The sequence below is a fragment of the Patiria miniata genome, unplaced genomic scaffold (genome assembly GCF_015706575.1).
Source record: "Patiria miniata isolate m_02_andy unplaced genomic scaffold, ASM1570657v1 HiC_scaffold_6, whole genome shotgun sequence".
NCBI classification, from domain to species: Eukaryota; Metazoa; Echinodermata; class Asteroidea; order Valvatida; family Asterinidae; genus Patiria; species Patiria miniata.
Genome location: NW_024037073.1, coordinates 17,567,107 through 17,586,072, shown reverse-complemented (window position 1 = coordinate 17,586,072; position 18,966 = coordinate 17,567,107). Strand labels below are relative to the sequence as shown.

At 40.6% G+C, this 18,966-nt stretch overlaps 1 protein-coding gene across 4 annotated transcripts in view; it reads left to right on the top strand.

Annotated features, from left to right (window-relative positions):
- Positions 1–15,982, top strand: part of LOC119743037 (probable cation-transporting ATPase 13A3) — a 42,737-nt gene extending 26,755 nt beyond the window's left edge. For all 4 annotated transcript variants that reach the window (XM_038219356.1, XM_038219358.1, XM_038219357.1 and 1 more), the window contains exons 12-32: positions 1,720–1,896; positions 2,846–2,956; positions 3,580–3,626; positions 4,285–4,473; positions 5,176–5,237; positions 5,344–5,485; positions 6,022–6,105; positions 6,379–6,529; positions 7,021–7,141; positions 7,389–7,513; positions 7,721–7,914; positions 9,159–9,287; positions 9,577–9,656; positions 9,956–10,108; positions 10,323–10,419; positions 10,701–10,773; positions 11,723–11,873; positions 12,475–12,626; positions 13,502–13,590; positions 13,738–13,818; positions 14,194–15,982. In XM_038219356.1, coding sequence (XP_038075284.1) covers positions 1,720–1,896; positions 2,846–2,956; positions 3,580–3,626; positions 4,285–4,473; positions 5,176–5,237; positions 5,344–5,485; positions 6,022–6,105; positions 6,379–6,529; positions 7,021–7,141; positions 7,389–7,513; positions 7,721–7,914; positions 9,159–9,287; positions 9,577–9,656; positions 9,956–10,108; positions 10,323–10,419; positions 10,701–10,773; positions 11,723–11,873; positions 12,475–12,626; positions 13,502–13,590; positions 13,738–13,818; positions 14,194–14,430 — 2,645 coding nt within the window. In that variant the 3' untranslated portion in view covers positions 14,431–15,982. The remainder of the gene's footprint in view (positions 1–1,719; positions 1,897–2,845; positions 2,957–3,579; positions 3,627–4,284; positions 4,474–5,175; positions 5,238–5,343; positions 5,486–6,021; positions 6,106–6,378; positions 6,530–7,020; positions 7,142–7,388; positions 7,514–7,720; positions 7,915–9,158; positions 9,288–9,576; positions 9,657–9,955; positions 10,109–10,322; positions 10,420–10,700; positions 10,774–11,722; positions 11,874–12,474; positions 12,627–13,501; positions 13,591–13,737; positions 13,819–14,193) is intronic.
- The last annotated feature ends 2,984 nt before the right edge of the window (positions 15,983–18,966 follow it).

Below are 18,966 nucleotides of genomic sequence, written 5' to 3'. Positions count from 1 at the left end.
TACGCAATGCATATAGGGGTGCAACCCTGCAAAAAAAAATCACATAGACACTAGTGCTAAATAGGCATACTTCAAAATTCTTTTAAAAATACTCAGAACTCTCACAGGTATTAAAGCTGCACACAAATATGATGATCAATGTGTCATCTTTCATTTTCTTTTCATATTTTGGTCGGTTGACCATTGACTTTTCGAGATATTCTCACCCAAAGAAGACGACCCCTATTTTCCCCAAAGCGGAAAAGTAGCCATCTTGAAAAACGATCCCTCCACAACATGGCAAAAAAACCGCCACTTTCGAGCCCAATAGCATCCAAAATGCTCAGAATTGGTACCCCAAGTCCGGGCCAGAGGTTCATTACCATATCTCTTCAATTCCCCAATTTTATGGCTCTCAAAACTCTCTAATATAGAATATTTTGAGGGTATAACTTTTATTCGTGAGCTCGGCGGACGGATTTTTGGCCTATTTACAGGTGTGCACTCAGAGTTAGTTTGGCGCCCATTTTGTACCGACGATGGCGGGAAAGAGTTCGCCGGTATTTCAAAGTGCAAAGGGATATTAGCAGCATTCTCCCGGCACCTTGAAACAGACGCGGGCAATTTCCGAAACTATCTCCGTTTAGCCCACGTGCGAGTGCATTTGCAAAATCGAGCCGTTCCTCAGCACAAAATCGACGAAAATATCCTTTTCATCGAATCACGGAATGACCTCTGGGTATCGCTATAATTACAATGCCCCAAACGATTGCGTTTTCATTTTAATATCCGAAATGGATATAAAGTGATCGTCAAAACCAATTGAATGAATTGCCTCACCAAAATACCCAGTGATTTTGTTTTGTGTCGCGTATCAAGTGATTACTAATGGTGCTGCCCTACCCACCTGCCAAGATAAAGAGAGGACGAAACAGAACTCAAATAGAATGAATAAAAAGTTTTGTTAACTTTATCTGACGATAGGATTAAAGACGATACCTGAAATCTTGCTATTAACGTCCAGGATACTGGACTTTTTTAGGCTAACATTTTATCAAAATTTCTATTTTTGTGTGATTCTTGATTGTGTTACGTGTCGGCTCTTTAGAAAATTGAAAAGGAAAAGCCTACTTTTGAAATGAAAAACATATATTATACATGTAATATACATTTTCTTTGAAACTCGTGACTCCGAATTATGCTTGTCTTAAGTGCGCAAACCGTATGGTACACACACTGAAAAATTGCCTGAGTTAATTTTACCAAAGAAAGGGTAAAAACTGGAACTACCCAAACTTGGGTTGTTCTATAACCAATTGTTTGGGTTAGAACTTCTTCTAAATCCAACCAAAACTTGTGGTCATTCAAGACCAAATTGAATTAGGTCTTTTAATTTGGTCTTGTATATATGACTACAACTTGGTTGAATTTAACATAAATTATAACCCAAACAATTGGTTATAGAACAACCCAAGTTTGGGTAGTTCCAGTTTTCACCCTTTCTTTGGTAAAATTAACCCAGGCAATTTTTCAGTGCATGTGTATTATTTAGTGACTGAACAAGGTTACAGAAAAAAAAAAATTCCCTCTTTTTTCTTCAAGAATAGGTCTGAAAACTAACATGCTTGGGGGGGGGGTGCAAAATCTTAAATGACCAGATTGGCAGACACAGGGAAAGAACCATCGCACATCTGCTGATCCCATTTTTAATGATTTATTTTTCATTATTTTGAACATCAGGGGAGTCGGTTCCAATCACCAAGACCCCACTCCCGTGTCCGCCAGTCGGGGAGAACGAGCAGCCCCCGATGTACTCCCCTGACAACCAGAAGAGACACACGCTGTTCTGCGGCACGGAGATACTGCAGGGCCGATCGGCCGACAAGCAGCCTATCCTTGCGGTAGTCGTACGAACAGGTATACTTACATTTTTGACAGGAAATCGAATAATTTTTTTTTTAAGTTTAGTTTTTTTTTTTTAAGCCCACACTCTTAAAGCTCCTGAGTCAGATTGACCCGGAAATCTGAATCCAAATTTGCTCAGTCCTTCTTTTTCGGGTCAAAAATGACACATTTTTCTTTGTCAAAAGTGACATTGTACAAAGTTATTGTGACCCAGAAAAGTGTCATTTTTGACCCGGAAAATAGGATTGAGCAAATTTGGGTTCAGATGCCGGGTCAATCTGACCCAGGGGTTTTTAGAGTGCAAAGTTAATATGCTCTGTGAGTCGCGGCTGGCGCTAGACCTACTGAAGTGATGAATTCGTATTCTTGAAACTGAGCATGCGTGGTTATTAATGCTGCTATATCCATCTCAATTCGAAAACCCGAGTGCACGTTTGAAACAAAACGAGCACTTTACAACCTGATGCCCTCAACCATTATTTCAGGGGAGCTTTGAAACCTGATAGAGCAGGCACCAAAGTTCAATACCGTTTTAAATACAACTTGAAATTCTCATCCAATATAGATTTCACCTGGTGATATTTTGGTTGCTCACTCTAAAAAGCCCCGGGACAGACTTGACCCAGCATCCAGGTCACAATGGACCCGGCTCAAATAACACTTTCCTGTGTCAAATTGACACTTTTGCCAAGACTTCCGTGTCAGATTGAGCTGGATGATCGATCAAGAGAAGTGTGGTTTGGACCCGGGAAAGTGTAATTTTGACCCTGAAAAAAACATCAGGTCAAGAATTACCCGGATTCCGGGTCAATTCTGACCCGGGACTTTGTATTGAGTGTGTATAACTGTGGTCAAGACCTTGCAATTATGAAAGGTTCATGGAACCAGAGAATAAATCGTAAGTGCGCACACTTTCTCTCGCAGTGGTTCGCATAATACCTACCTGTTCTATTTGGTACAGGGTTTACAACAGCGAAGGGGTCGTTGGTAAGATCCATCCTCTTCCCAAAACCCATCGACTTCAAGCTGCACAGAGACGCTATCAGATTCATCTGCATTCTGGCCTCCATCGGTAAGATAAGATTCGAATCTTCGAATGCAGTTTAACAACTGTTAATTCTCTGCCCTCCTTTTTATGCGTGCATAACTCTCTCATGTCAATGATGATAAGGCAAAGATGCCTGATATTTGTTTTGTTGGGGTGGAGGTGCATGCACTTTGAATCTTAACCCCTCCTCCTATATGACAAGCCACTTCGGTCGAAGAACTCGTCGTCAGATCGGTACCCCAAGCTGCCTCAGAAGTTAACCGATCAGGTCCTTTGTAATATGTTTTCACCAAAATACATTGTGTTATTAGATGCTTCATATAAATTTCAGAAAGGTTTGTTGTGATTCGGCAGGAGCCCCACCAAGCTGAGAGCTCTAGTATATTTCTGGGTCGATAGCGGTCGTAATCTCAGTGCAATTTACTAACATCTGTTCTTCAGTACTTCGAGTATTAAAGTCTCGACTCTTAACCAGCTTCCCTTCTGTGCTGGAGCGCTTTCATAAACGAATGCAGGTCTCAACATCTACCGGGTGATAAAAACACAATCTCTGCGAAACGTCGGAGGTGTATATGACGTCACTATCCAGGTGTTCTACTTTTGCCGGCTCATTAATCAAACATATTCATTAAATCTTTGTTTTTCAGCGTTCGTTGGTGCGACTTACGTCATCGCCATCAAGGTTTCTCACCATGTAAGTTATACCGCTGTACACATCTTTGTCAATCAAACTTGATTAAAAGTAAATTTTTATCCTGAAGTCTCTCAAAGCGTCAACATTTTTTTTTGGTATCATGATGGTGGCACCTAACACATTCAATATTTTCCCATATGCAAAGATTACTGGGGAGAAAAATGTAAGATGTGACAGGCGTAAGAACTCCGTGTTCAAAAATTTCATCATCTTTCATTTTCTGTTCAATTTTCTGGGGGTTAACCAATCACGTTTGGGAGAAAATTCCATCCCAAGATGATCAACCCTAAAAGTAGTCCTGAAGCCAATCGCCAAAAATGATGCCTGCGCTCCATTCCAAAATATAGCAATTTTAGGGCCCGATTTCCATATGAATTTCACAGGCATACGAGCTCGCACTCCTGATCACGGTTTCCACCCTTTCTCTTTTACAAACCCTCAAGTTCATGGCTCACAACATGCACCAAAAGCAAAACAATTGAGGGCATGCACATCGTGATTTGGCCGGTGTGGACAATTTCGGGCATATTTACTGCCCTGCAAGCTTCAGTTCCTCTCAGTGGTTCACCAAAACTCTCCCCATGTAACCATTGAGGGGGTACTTGTGCACGGAGTCTATTTGTTGTCAAGCTGGAGTGGTTTTGTTAACATCTTCCAGGCCAAGACGCACGACATCATCCTGAAGGCTCTAGACGTCTTCACGATCGCCGTGCCCCCGGCCCTGCCTGCCGCCCTAACCATCGGCATGGTGTACGCCCAGAGACGGCTCAAGAACCTCAAGATCTTTTGCATCAGTCCTCAGAGAATCAACCTGGCTGGCATGCTGGATGTCATCTGCTTCGATAAGGTAACCCGCACATCGGTTAGAGCAACAGTTCGGGGGAGGACCGTGGTTGATTCGTAACGTAACTCACGCCTGCGCACAAATAGTAACGTCCGAATGCTAATTGTCAAACACGGGTCAAAATGCCATCACGAAACTTCTTGATCCCGTGGCTCCCTGTTGTGCATCATGATGCGCGCGGCTATTGATAACCAGCGGTGCAACTATGTCCAAGGCTCCGGTTCCGAATAGTCGGCTGGAGTCCAACCAACCTGCGTTCGAGTGAAGTTGGTCGAACTGTGGTTAACCGTATTCCCCCGCTCGAACTCACTCAATGCTGTCCATAGACTCGTCAGAATCCACTGAGATGTTTGTACCATTATACAGGAGATTGAGAAACGTAGGGCTCAGCTACTCTTGCTTTCCATGGGACTTGATGCCCGTTGGAGTTCGAATACAAAGAAGGTGGCATTGGATTCCTTTACAGTGGTGATTTGAGAGGTTACCGAAGGTTCCCATCAAAATGCATGGAGAATTTGGGGTTGATTGTGTTCGCTTATAATGTCAGTATATTAATAACTGACTTTGGTCAATTGGACTCGTGACGATCGCCAGTTTGTACCATTTTATTTGTTTCTATGGTAAAGTGAAGAGTTTAAGCTACAATTAAACTGGATTTCTACGCCTCTCCGTTAAGTAATTGTTAGTTCTGTTGCTCTCTTTCAGACAGGTACCTTAACGGAAGATCACCTGGAACTGCTCGCCGTGTCACCTGTGAAGAAGGATAGGTACAAGACTTGATTGTACATTATCTAAACAAAAATTGGTATGAAAGGCACTACCATATAAGTAAGGCCTAATCACTGCAACTGTGTTTTTGGATTTCCTCCACAGTTTCGTCATGGTGTCAGATCCGTCGAAGATTCCTTTTAGCCCGTTCGTGGCTGCCATGGCCACCTGTCACTCTCTGACATTGATTGATGGGGAGCTCAGGGGGGACCCCTTGGATCTTCAGATGTTCCAGTCCATCAAATGGGTGAACAATTATTTTTTTCATTTGTGGTTCCGGAGATGTTGCAGAGGAAATTCGAACACCCCTTTGTATATTAAGTCCCGACTCTCGACCTGAAATCCGCGTCTGGTTTGACCTGACACTTGTCCGGGTCAAAATGAAACTCCCCTGAGTCGTTTTATAGGGCCAAAGTCCCGGAAAAGTGACATTTTGACACGGAAATTGTCGTTTTTGGCAGAGAAATGAGAAATTTTACACAAAAAATATCATTAAGACCCAGATCAATGTCAGGTCAAATCTGACCCGTATTCCGGGTCGACCCAGGACTTTTTTAAAGAGTGTATAGAATCGTTTTATTGCTTCAAATACTTTGCTCATTGTGTCGCTGTATTATCCAGCTCAGCTGCAATTTTTATGTAAAATCGGTAAATGTTCAGCACGATCTAAAAGCAGTAACAGTTTTTCTTAACATTTCATTTTGTAGTCTGTTACAGAGGGTAAATTTATACATATCTATCCAAAAAAATTCAAACTGATTAATTTACAATTGTCACTTATAGAATTTGAACGAACCGAAGGACGGAGAACGGGGAAGCTTTGATTTCTTCATGCCGACGATTGTCAGCTCATCTGAAGGCGAAACGGTAAGAAGTCTGAATAGGCCTACAATTTCTGTTGGTTCTTCAAACAAAGTTTGTCCGCATATAGAGCACCGTACAAATTTGTGCCACCGAAACTCTAATAACTACCGAAATACCCTTATTTTATTTACTAAAATGTTAGTCAGCATTTTTTTTCATTGGAATTCTTGCAAAAAAATACCTTTATGGTAATCCATCACTGCCTTTTTGGGTGTTATGAGCGTCCGTCCTTTTCAGTCATACTTAATTAAATTTACTTTTTCCCCCACATTTCAGAAGGAGGAGGTCGGAATCCTTAAGCAGTTTCCATTCTCCTCCGGTCTCCAGCGGATGAGTGTCATCGCCAAGACGGCCAGCGCGGACAACTACAGCATCTTCGTCAAGGGCGCGCCCGAGACCGTTGCGCTCATGTGCGAACCATCCTCAGGTAGTTCATCCAAACTCGCTGCTATCTACTGTTGCCATAATATGAAAGCCAGGCTGAATTTAACTTCGGCTTAGAGATGAGGCATTAGCATTTGATATGATTTCCATTGTTTCGGAGCGAATTATTCCTCTGAAGTGGTTTAGGTTTAAGGGTAGTCCTTTATCCCAGGAATGTTAAGAATAAGGGTTCTAGGTTGATGCCCCTTGGTTCGTTTATGATTGAGACATGTTGATTTGAAGTTTACAATTTTGAGGTTTAAATTTGAAACAAAATCAAACAAGTCCTAAGAATCAAACGATGCGATCCAAACGTTCGGCATTGCTGCCAGTTGATTCCATTTGAAACAACATTATTTATCGATTTACCCCAATAGGCAGTTTCAAGCTTTAAATATCAAACTTCTTTGTTGGATAATTGAAATTAAAAGGCTTGGTTTTGATGTAGTTTGTATGCACGTGATATTAAAGTTGACTCAATCTCTTAAATTCCAGTTCCTGGAGATTTCGAAGAGGTCCTGAAGGACTACACCCAACAAGGATTGCGTGTTCTTGCCATCGCCAGTCGCGAACTGGATGAAAAGCAAAACTACTACTCAGCTCAGAAGTTGCAAAGGTGAGATTGATTATATTTGGATGTTATTATAAAAAATCGAGACAATTTCGTTGGGAAATGAATTTTACAATACCAATGTCGAACTTTAACCTTTGAACTTTGGCATATATGATATCATTGGTCCAATCAGTTAGCAGTTGCAAATGAGCAATTTCTTTGGCGGGAAATATGATTTCAATTGGAATGCAATGTTCTTTTGATCTGTCTTAAACTTTGACCCGTGAACTTTGAACTTTGACCCGTTCAGGCACGAGGTCGAGAGCGATCTTCAGATGCTGGGGCTGATTATCATGCAGAACACGCTGAAGCCGCAGACGGCTCCCGTGATCGCCAAACTGAAAAAGGCCGACCTCAGGGTTGTCATGGTGACAGGTGAGGCCTTTTCTGGTGATAAAAATTGATAAGAAATAAAGGGCAATCGAATAAAAGGATTTCCCCTTCTATACGAGGCTCCTCCCGAAAGTGCTCGAAAAAGACAATGTAGTTATGTATTATGCTTGCATTATTTTTGTGATCCTGTTCAAAAGTTATCAAGGTAGCAATGCAAACAACATGATTTTGATTATTTTTCGTCGTCAGGCGACAACAAACTGACCGCCATTCACATGGCGAAGAAATGCGGCATGATCGGACCGACCGAAGCCGTCATCGAAGTGGAGGCAACGCCCCCTGTCGGCGAACAACAGCCAACCGTCAAGTGGACGCCGGTCGAGGCTCACTCGCACCACGCCAACAACAGCACCAAGAAGAACTGCCGGCGGGAAAATGGACAGGTACATCACAGACTTGAAAGAAGAATGCAAACAGGGCTGCGGTTATCTAATCTGGAAAAGTTGATGTAATGCTGGAACATCATAACGTGTGGTTAGCTTTTGAAGCTGAAAAATGGGGTCCCATTTTTGTTCATTGATTAATAATTGTTTGAACACTGCTGCGCCATAAGTTGCATTCTGATTTACAAAGTGTGCAAATTAGGGAGATTTACTGTGTCGACGATACAATCCAATAATTGGAAGTTTGTTTCTTCTCGAAGGACGAAGACAGCACTGTTTTAATTTACACGTTATATGGGCCGGTGTTATATAAAATATGGACTCCTATGAAATCTGGTCCCTTTACCTTATATGGACTGCCAGCCTCACATGCATCAGCGACGTCTCATTGTTCTGATGCACGATACAGTCAATGAGTGTGTATTTCATAGGAGTCAAAACTCAAAACCACAGCGGAAAGACTGATCGGTGAGTGCAGTTTTGTTGCAGTAATGCACAAGTTTGACGTTCCCACCAGGCCCGATGTGCCTGAATCTGGTGTTGACCCGGCTGAGCTCACACTGCGTTTAAAACTGTAGTGTGAGAACAATACTATGCGGTATCTTGAGTAACATTGAAACAGATACTTCACTGCAGCTTTTGTATTGCTTTTATTGTACAGGGTGAGCAAAAAAACAAAAAAAACCCAACGAAACCCAAATGTCGGGAATATTGTTTGCATGAAGTTTTGCATGTAGTACTTTCAAAATCTAGGACATGAAAAGCCCAATTCATAAGCTTTCTTTATGTACAAGAATAATTCAAATCACTTATGTACTTTTCAAGTTACGGAGTTTTAAACACAACCACCGTTTTTAGGTTCTGTCCACGGATCGTAAAAAAGTTCAGTGTTCTTTCAGCAAAACGAAAACAAATCACATAAGGATGTGTGTGAATTGTTTTCGTTTTGCTGAAAGAACGCACACCTTTTTTGTGATCCGTGGACAGAACTTTAAAACGGTGGTTGTGTTTAAAACTCCGTAACTTGACAAGTACATAAGTGATTCGAATGATTCCTGTACTAAAAGAAAGCTTATGAATTGGGTCTTCATATCCTAGATTTTGAAAGTGCTACAGTCAGAACTTTACTAAAACAATGGTCCCGACATTCGGGTTTCAGGTTTTTTGACTCACCCTGTACACTGCAGTTTTTGTATTGCTTTCATTGTAGTTTGGTATTAAACTCTAGTGTTTTTTTGTATCAGATTCCAGACGAGGTCCAGTTGACGTTTTCAGGTGCCGAGACGGCCATTGATATCAACTCGTACCACTTTGCTATGGACGGCAAGACATTTGCAATCATGGTGGAACACTTTCCAGAACTCATGCCTAAGGTGATTTAACTTTCAAACATGAGCTTGGAGCTTTGGGGATTTTCTTTTGGTAACAAATGTGACCGATCCTGCTTACTTGTTTCAGAGGAGTTTCAACATGGCTTTGATTGCAGATAATTCAAGCTTAACACTGATAATGTGCGTCACATAGTTTGGTAAACTATACCAAAATTGTTATTATGAAGTGTGCTGTTTAAAAACATGGCAGAAAAGACAAAGTAGGTTTTTGTGCTCATTACTATGTGCATTTTAATACTAATTTGTACTATTTTTGGGTTGTTTGTTTCAGATAGCCGCACGGGGCACAGTGTTCGCTCGTATGTCGCCGGACCAGAAGGCACAACTTATCGAGGCGATTCAAGATCTAGAGTAAGTTTTTGTTTCTGTTCAGACGAAATGCGCAAAGATGAAGAGAAACTGGATGTGTAAATTATTGATAATCAAAACAATTATACCGAATAGCGACGATTCACTTTCCACGGAAGCCAATTTGATTTGTATTAATGAACTCAATTTTGCAAAGAAAAATGAATGCAATCTTGATAAATGAAATTTGACATCAGAAAGTTGACATTAATTGGTAAGGGATCCAACTCTTTGAAATCCTGTCGCAGTAATTGACATTATTGTCGTTGTCACCGATGTCAATGTCCTTGTCATTCCAACAGCTTACACGTAGGTATGTGCGGCGACGGTGCCAATGACTGCGGGGCGCTCAAGACCGCTCACACGGGCATCTCCCTGTCCGAGGCCGAGGCGTCAGTCGCCTCGCCCTTCACCTCACAGCTTCAGAACATCGAGTGTGTGCCACTCCTCGTCAAGTAAGTCAGGGAGCAAGACAACGAAGAGTGTTTCCAAACTTTGTCCTCTCCTACGGCCGGCCTCTGCTTCAGTCCGCGGATGTTGATAGCCATTCAGCGATATCCTCATTTTTATTTCTTGACAAAAGCTTGTCATCATTTATAAGTCATGCATAATTGCCTCTTTAGTCATCACAATTAATGAACCAATTTGCTAATTTCTTGCCTTTCTTAGGGAGGGGCGTGCCGCCCTAGTGACGTCATTCGGCGTCTTCAAGTACATGGCTATCTACAGTATGATCCAATTCACATCCGTCATCATTCTGAACTCTGTAAGTTTTGTCGATTATTTTTGTTAATGTAAAATTGTGAATTTGACCGACATTTTTCAAATATTTGCTCCGTTTTTGCCTTTTTTTCTATTGTAGGCTATCATTGCTGTTTTTGTATTCACATGTAATTGATGCCGCATGACAGCTTTGGTTAGGCCTACATGGATATGTAGCCGGTTTAAGGGAAACAAAAATGCCTTTCGTGAAATATTTAGTTATTTTTTTTGTCTTTTATATATACTTGACTGACTCCTCTTTGTTCATTTACTTTGACTGCTCAGGTGGATGGTTTTCCAAGCGATGCCATGTTCATGTACTGGGATATCGCCATTACCACGTCAGTGGCGCTGTTGGGTAAGTTTCATCCGTTCATGATTTCGGAACCGGGAAGGTGTTCTCGTTTTTGCAAGTGGTCATTGTTAATGTGCATTGGGCGGACAAAGTAATTATTGATGATGATCGACAGGCTCTTATTAGTCACTGTATATGTAAACAGCCTGAGATCTTGGCTGCGTCATTTATTTGAAATTTCTGAGCGAGCGGAGTTGCAATCAAGTCAATGGGCCTTATTCTCGAGTCGGCCATATTGAATTGAAAGTGAGGTAAAATCTTCATTTTTGGAACTTGCGAAGAGAAATGAAAGCAAGTAAATTACTGATTAATTCAAGAATGCTTCAATGACTAAATTAAAATTTGTAATTAAACATTCCCTAATGTTTTAAGCCAGATTAAAAAAAAGACAGTAAAATAAGGCTGCATTAATAGTCTGGCGCCATCCCATTCAACAGTTAACAATTTATGCAATACATTGAGGGAACTCGACAAAAATGGCTACCTCTTGAATAAGGTCCATTCACAAAGCATTTCATAAGCGAGGTCACAATTAACGGGACTAGGGATGGAAAATCACAGACGAATGTCTGTTTCACATCTCATTTGAATAGTGCGATTTCATTTGAGATCGGATGACCTATGATTGAATTTGTCATGACTTACAGGATTATAGCACTGCCGGACTGTTTTTTTCCCTCTGCGGAAATCGTTAATGAAGTACATTTACTAGTTGGCCTGAAGGTTTGGGATAATTTTGGTAAACAGAAAAGAATATACCCATACTTCAAAGAGCGCCCTCATATTGTGACCATCTTATCTCAAAAAGGCTAATGGAGAAGGCGTCCAGACGTTTAAGAAGAGGCATTGTTTAAAACGATGGTATAAATTATATAACGAAGAGTCGTTTATTTCAACTCTTGGTGGCGCTCTTGCGGATCCCATTAATTCAATTTGTTATTTGTTCCGGCAGTCGCACGCAACGAGGCCTACCACGCCATCGTCAAGCGCAAGCCGCAGGCCAACCTGACGGACCCTTCTATCCTCTTCTCCGTCTTTGGTCACATTCTGCTGCAGATTCTCGTCCAGGTGGTGGCTTACGTCATGCTGACCGCGCAGCCCTGGTGAGTCTGATCAAAGAACAAGACGTTAGAGAGACGGTCATAACAGTGAAAAATTTAACTATATGGCTGCGTCCGAAATTGTCGGCTACGGCTTTGAATTACACACGCGTCTATGGAGTCAGCTGGCCGTAGTTGAGCAATTCGGACACGAACTGACTAACAATGGCCTCATTGCAGAACTATGTTCTTATGCTGCTAAAATACAAAACACAGACAGCAACTTCAGTTACAATTCCACACGCTGGGGCAAAGACCCGTCGATTTGTTTTTGGTGCACACTATTTAGGTGAAGGCCTATTCCGTCCTTTGCTGTTGTAAGCACATTGCCACCTACACCTATCCGGGCTGCACAGAACTCATGGTACAGCCGGTTGGGATAGAAGCTTCGACGTAGTTTTTCTGATAGTTCTTTACTCAAAGTAAAGCCCAAGCTTTCTATTGTAGCATATCTCGAGGTTATCTGATTTCTACTGAGAAAACTAACACGCCATGTGAGTCTTCGTAGGTTATAATTCACCGCAGTTTCATTTACTTGTCCTTTTATGTTTGGATAGCAACGTAAACAATATATATTATAAAAAGATTTTGTTCTCCCATTCAGGTTTACGCCACTAGTTCCCAAAGAGGACAGCATCGTGAATTACTTCAACTTCGAGGCCACTACCATGTTCCTTATCTCATCATTCCAGTACATCGTGGTCTCCTTCCTGTTCTCAAAGGGACCGCCCTACCGAAAGCCGATTTATACCAACAGTAAGACGTTCATCTAATGATGCACGTGGTGAAGGTGGTGGTGAAAGTAATGGTAAAAATGGAGAGGGTGATGGTGGGGATGGTGGTAATCTTGAGATGGTTGTGATGGTGGTGATTATGATGGAGGTGAATGTGGTGAAGTTGAAATTGTGGTGATGATGTTGATTGTGGTGATTATGTTGATTGTGGTGGTGATGTTGATTGTGGTGATTTTATGTTGATACTGGTGATGGTTTTGATTTAGGTGATGATGTTGATTGTGGTGATGATGTGATTATGGTGATGATGTTGGTCACGGTGATGATGTTGATTATGGTGATGATGTTGATTGTGGTGATGATGTTGATTGTGGTGATGATGTTGATTGCGGTGATGATGTTGATTGTGGTGATGATGTTGATTGCGGTGATGATGTTGATTGTGGTGATGATATGTTGATTGTGGTGATAATGTTGATTGTGGTGATGATGTTGATTGTGGTGATGATGTTGATTGCGGTGATGATGTTGATTGTGGTGATGATGTTGATTGTGGTGATGATGATGATTGCGGTGATGATGTTGATGATTGATGATTGTAATGAGGCTGGCGATGGTGGTGTAATGAGGTCAAGATGGTGACAATGGTACTTGAACCTTTAGTCAAAATCCCATTCAAGTGCATGCACAACATTTTTTAGTCAAAATCCCATTCAAGTGCATGCACAACAGTCATATGTTTAAAAAAATGTCGGTGAAGGGCAAAACCTAATTTGATTTATATCACCCCGACGCAAAAATTCCATCTTATAAAAGTCATATGACCCGTTAGTAATAGTTTGTATTGAAAAATCTATATATAACAAAGTGTTGTCAATTTTCTTATCATCGTTTCAGTTCTTTTCACCATTGATCTGATCGTGCTGCTCTTGTTCACCACTTTCCTGCTCATGGTGTATGTTCCAGAAATATACGGTTTTTTTAATGTAAGTACTTGATGTCAATCAGTCCAAGATTATTAATTCGTTAGTGCAAAACCACGCCAAAACCATATTTTTTTCCCCACCAGATTATTGTCTTAATGTTTTCCGTTTCCGGTTATATATTAAACTTTCCCTTTTTTTCGTCGACAGTTGAAGAAAGTCCCGCTTGATTTCCGATGTATGATCCTTGGGTTGGCCGTAGCGTACTTCCTGGCGGCCTTTCTACTCGAGGTGAGTTTGCCTTACAGCTCAGCAAAGCCGTCAGATCATATGTGATGCGATCAAGCTAAATGAGTCGTTTGTCGACCCGGGTCATTTTTTCAGATTTGAAAAGAGCACAATCTCAGCATTACTGCTGTGAAAACCGCATGCTTGTACCATCTTTACATCAAAAATTATGGAAGTCGGAACACCACGAGATGTGATGAAGTGGTCCTATTTTGGCCTGAATCTCCAAAGAAAATTCCTGACAAACGATTCATTTAGCCTGATATGTTTCAAGCTACGAATTGGGGTTTTCTTGATCGTTTGCATTTTGTTATACTATTTGAAACACCACCCTGATGTCAAATCAAACTGATCCCTCTTCTTTCGCCGACCTTGCAGAATTACATTGCTGAGAGCGGCTGGGTTAAGCGTCTAATTACTTGCCGAAGGTGCCGCAATATCACCTTGCACAAGCACGACCAGGTCGAGCAGGAGCTGCTGGCTGACCCGTCGTGGCCTCCGCTCTCCAGCCGCCTCCCCGCCCGCACCAACGGCAAATGCATGGACGAGGCATCAGTGTCTCCCAAGTTCGCCGGGAAAACGGCTGACGAAGGCAATGTAGAGACCCCAGTCTGATCGGAGAGTACCACAAGATATTACGATAAACCAGTATTGCGGTTGGGGCCAGTCGCTGTGCGACTGGCCCTATTTCCAGCCGCGACTTTATTACCAGAATAACGTGTGGACCAGTCTCGGTATGTTTTTGTTACTTTTGTACTGTTTCAGTGTTTGATAAATAGAAACTCCCGTCCTTACATTGACACCTCGGGGAGAATTGCCAGTTGTATAGTGAGCATGACTACAGTATATTGTGCTTGATATCCTCTGATTGTATGAAATCGAATTATTCGCAAACTTTGTTGATAAACTATATAACAATACCACAAAACGGGTTATTCAAAACTTGCTCAATGCTTCAAAGGCTTCAGTTTTTCGTTGTACAGCATTCAAAATGAAATGTTGAGTAAAGTCTCGAGTTGACAGAGTGACCGTCAGAATTGGGGGCTAAAGTTTTGCCGTCGTGCATCTTTTTATTGAAGTATCTGTTCACTCGACGTGACGAGTAGCGCCCCATGTGTTTTTGCTGACGCAGATTCAGCAAAATGTGCAGTCTTAAAATTTGCTAGTGTTTTGTAAATAATTCAAAATGAACGCGTAACAACCAACCAAATTGTACCGTGAATAAATTTGACAGAAATAACACCCACTGTCGGTGTTAACTTCAGAACATAAGCATGACTGTTTCACTACGTAACAGGTGCTTGCTGCCACCAAGAGGCCACAAGCCTCTCAGTAAAAGACTCGGATCCATATTGCTGCATCATTTCATTCGTTCTTAAAATGAAAGTCCCCTTGGGGTAGCCTGCTCTTGTTTTGCTATCTTGCCTTACATGTACTTTGGGGTCAAACTTAAAAAAAGGTTTGGTCTTTGGTTCGAAGAACAAGAACAAAAGGGAAAAGAGACAAATACGCACTATTATCAATTTTATCTTTACTTCCTATTCGGCCACTTCTGCATGCATATTTGCATGAACAAGGATAAAGCCACTCATGGTAGAGGGCTACAACTTACAAGAGAAATACAAATTGAGTGCTCAGGAAAACTGAAATTAATAACAGACGTTCCTGTTGAAACAGGAAAGATCATTATGTAGTATAGAGTGAAACAAACCAAACAAAATATGTTTTTGTTAGTTACTAACGTGTTTTTAACGTTTCCACACCAAGGATTAAAGCCTTCATAGCGATGATTAACTTTAACATTATACAATGGTGACTGTTGTCAAGGCTTTAGCAATATAATCATTTACAGTTTGTGTGTTTGTCATGAAAATGTTAGTGATCGTGAGAGGAATGTATTGAAGCTTTGGTATTACGTAGCACCTGGATATATTTGTCTGTTTTCTTCACCAATGGCATGTACCCTTTCCCTTTACCATCTTAAGATGTAAAAAATGAAAATGTGTAATTCCTGGTTCTTCCCGCCCTTCCAATTTCCAGGTATGAGAGGGAAGGGATAGTTTTGTAGTTAAACAATGTATTCGAGGCTAAAACTGGTTCTTTTCACTGATGTTTACCGAAACATTTATTTGGAAACTTGAAAAAAAAATAACAAAGTTCAAAGAGATAGAGTTCTTTTGAGAAAATATGAACTGACTGTTTAAGCGAAGTCTACGTGCGTCTTGATTTCATGAGAGTCGGTTAAATGGATACGTATTGCGTGTATCTAAAAGATACTCGGTTACACACCTATGTTCCGACACACCTATGTTCCGACACACCTATGTTCCGACACACCTATGTTCCGACACACCTATGTTCCGACACACCTATGTTCCGACACACCTATGTTCCGACACCACATATTCCTATCCCTTACCCTAACCCTGACGGGAGTAACACACTCTTATGTGCGGGTTGTCGGAGATAGGGGTGTCGGAACATAGAGCAGTCACCAACCCCCCCCCCCCCCAAACCCCCCCCCCCAAAAAAAAAACACACCAAAAACACGATCGACTCCCGTGTCATTAGCGTTCCCGATCGCGCCATTGATCAAGTTCACGAGAGTTAGACGTTTGAAACAGCAGCGACTACGTTGAAAGATTGACTGTAATACTCGTTTGAAATGACTTCTGAGTGTAATCAAGGAAAAGTGAACACGCAATGTTCTCCTACCAAACTTGGTTCGACACTTATGCTTTGTTTGGTTAGACACGGCTCTTGAACGTCATGCAGTCTGAAACGGATGTAAGGTTTCTGCTCTGACAAAAAAAGCTGTCTTTGACTTTGTAATTAATCCGTTTTTTTTTTTCGCACAGTGTGCTGCATCGCAAACACAGCTATGTACATATAAATAATGTAACCGTTTTAGTTTATGTATAAAGAAAAAAAATTAGATCGCCTATAAAACAACTCCATGTAGATTCGTCACTTCCAGAATATTGTATGTAATGAATAAAATGTAAAAAGAAAGAAAGAAAAACAACATGTATAGAGGTGTGTGAATGTAGAAGAATCGTGGTGTGTGTGATGTCCATGGTTCAGGGCCACTTATTCGTCATGATCACCCTAAAAGTAAAAGTATATATCCTGTAATATGAATGTGTAATGATAATAATAATTATATAGCCTATGTACTATGCAATTTATATAGCATAGCTCAAGTATTATGTAATTTTTATGTAAAATGTATCAGTAGGAAAAACTATAACTATAATCATTAACAGTTACTATGTAAAATTTGTGAAACAAATTTGTGAACCTTTTGTAATTTTCGTACCTCCATCTACAAATTGTGTACGTACTTAATAGTAGGAAACGTCGTCATATAGCAATAATTTGAAGAAAAAAATGGATATTTATACCTACAAATTGTGAAGGATTGTAAAACCAAAGTAAACAAAACCAAGGCGTAGTATCGTTCTTGAGACACGTCTACTTCACTAACTTTAATATCCTACGTCATCAGAATAAATAGCGGTGAACAATGCTGATGCGTGAATGCAGTCATGGCTGCGGAACCGGTTTAGTGTTAAATTTTGGACTCTGTGAAATACCGACTCATTAGTTGTATTGCGCATGCCTAAGTGAAGATAATTGGGACGGTGACAGGTCACGTGTGAGGGTAAGAGTCCATATAAGGTAAAACGGACCAGATATCATAGGAGGCCAAACTTCATATGACACCAGGTATAATTATTGGTAACACATGATGATTTTAATTGGCAACTTAGCGTTAATTGTGTTTTAATTGGATATTAGGCCCACTAGGTCATGCAGTCTTTTTCGTTTAAAATGACACTAATTCCACATGTAACTGAAAACGCTAAATACATGTACATGTACAAACACCAGACCTACATTTACAAAAATCATGTGGTCACCGTGTATTGTAACAGGTCCAAATGCTGCGTTCCCATGTACCGATTGTGGTTGTGAACTGGTGTCAGACTAGAAACTGTAATGCATTACCATGCAACGAAGTGCACACCAAATAAAGTGGAACATGTCAAAGAGGAAACATTGGGATTATACGTGCTTTCAATTGTGCTTTCATTTTCAGTTTGAAAATTGACGTGAACCAAGGAAGAATACATTTAATACGATTCAAAGAAAATAGGCCTAAGCGTTTAATTTAATCACGAAAACTTCATTCCGAATGTTAGTCTCTTTTGGCACTCTTTGTTGAGACGATAACTCAAGAACAACATATTGCATTGATTTCAATTTGCGAACGATTATTAACCATAACATTTGACGCAACCCGTTTGAAAATTGGCGTGAACCGTGGAAAAACACATTTAATATGATTTAAAGAATATAGGCCTAAGCGTTTCAATTACGAGCAATTCATTCCGAATTTTTGTCTCTTTTGACACTCTTTGATGAGATGATAACTCAAGAACAACATATTGCATTGGTTTGAAATTGCGAATGATTATTAACCATAACATTTGACACAACACGTTTGAAAATTGATGTAAACTGTGGAAGAATACATTTAATATGATTAAAGGAAAGAAGTGCTTAGAATTACGAAAAATTCATTTCTACAAGAGGGCGCCCTACACAACCGCTGGTCAGCACCGTAAACACTATTAAACAAAAATACAACACTCTATTGTTTGTTGAGACAATAACTCAAGAGCAACATATCACATTGGATTTAAATTGCGATCGATTATTTACCATAACATTTGTCACAATCTGTTCGAAAATTCATGTGAACCGTAAAAGAATACATTTAACATCGTTTAAAGAAAATAGGCCAAAGCGGTTAAATCACGAAAACTTCATTCCGAACTTTAGTCTCTTTTGACACACTTTGTGGAGACGATAACTCAAGAACAACATATTGCATTGGTTTCAAATAGCGAACGATTATTAACCATAACATTTGGCACAACCCGTTTGAAAATTGGCGTGAACCGTGGAAAAAATACATTTAATATGATTTACAGAAAATAGGCCTAAGCGTTTCAATTACGAGCAATTCATTCCGAATTCTAGTCTCTTTTGACACACTTTGTGGAGACGATAACTCAAGAACAACATATTGCATTGGTTTCAAATTGCGAACTAATATTAACCATAACATTTGACACATACTGT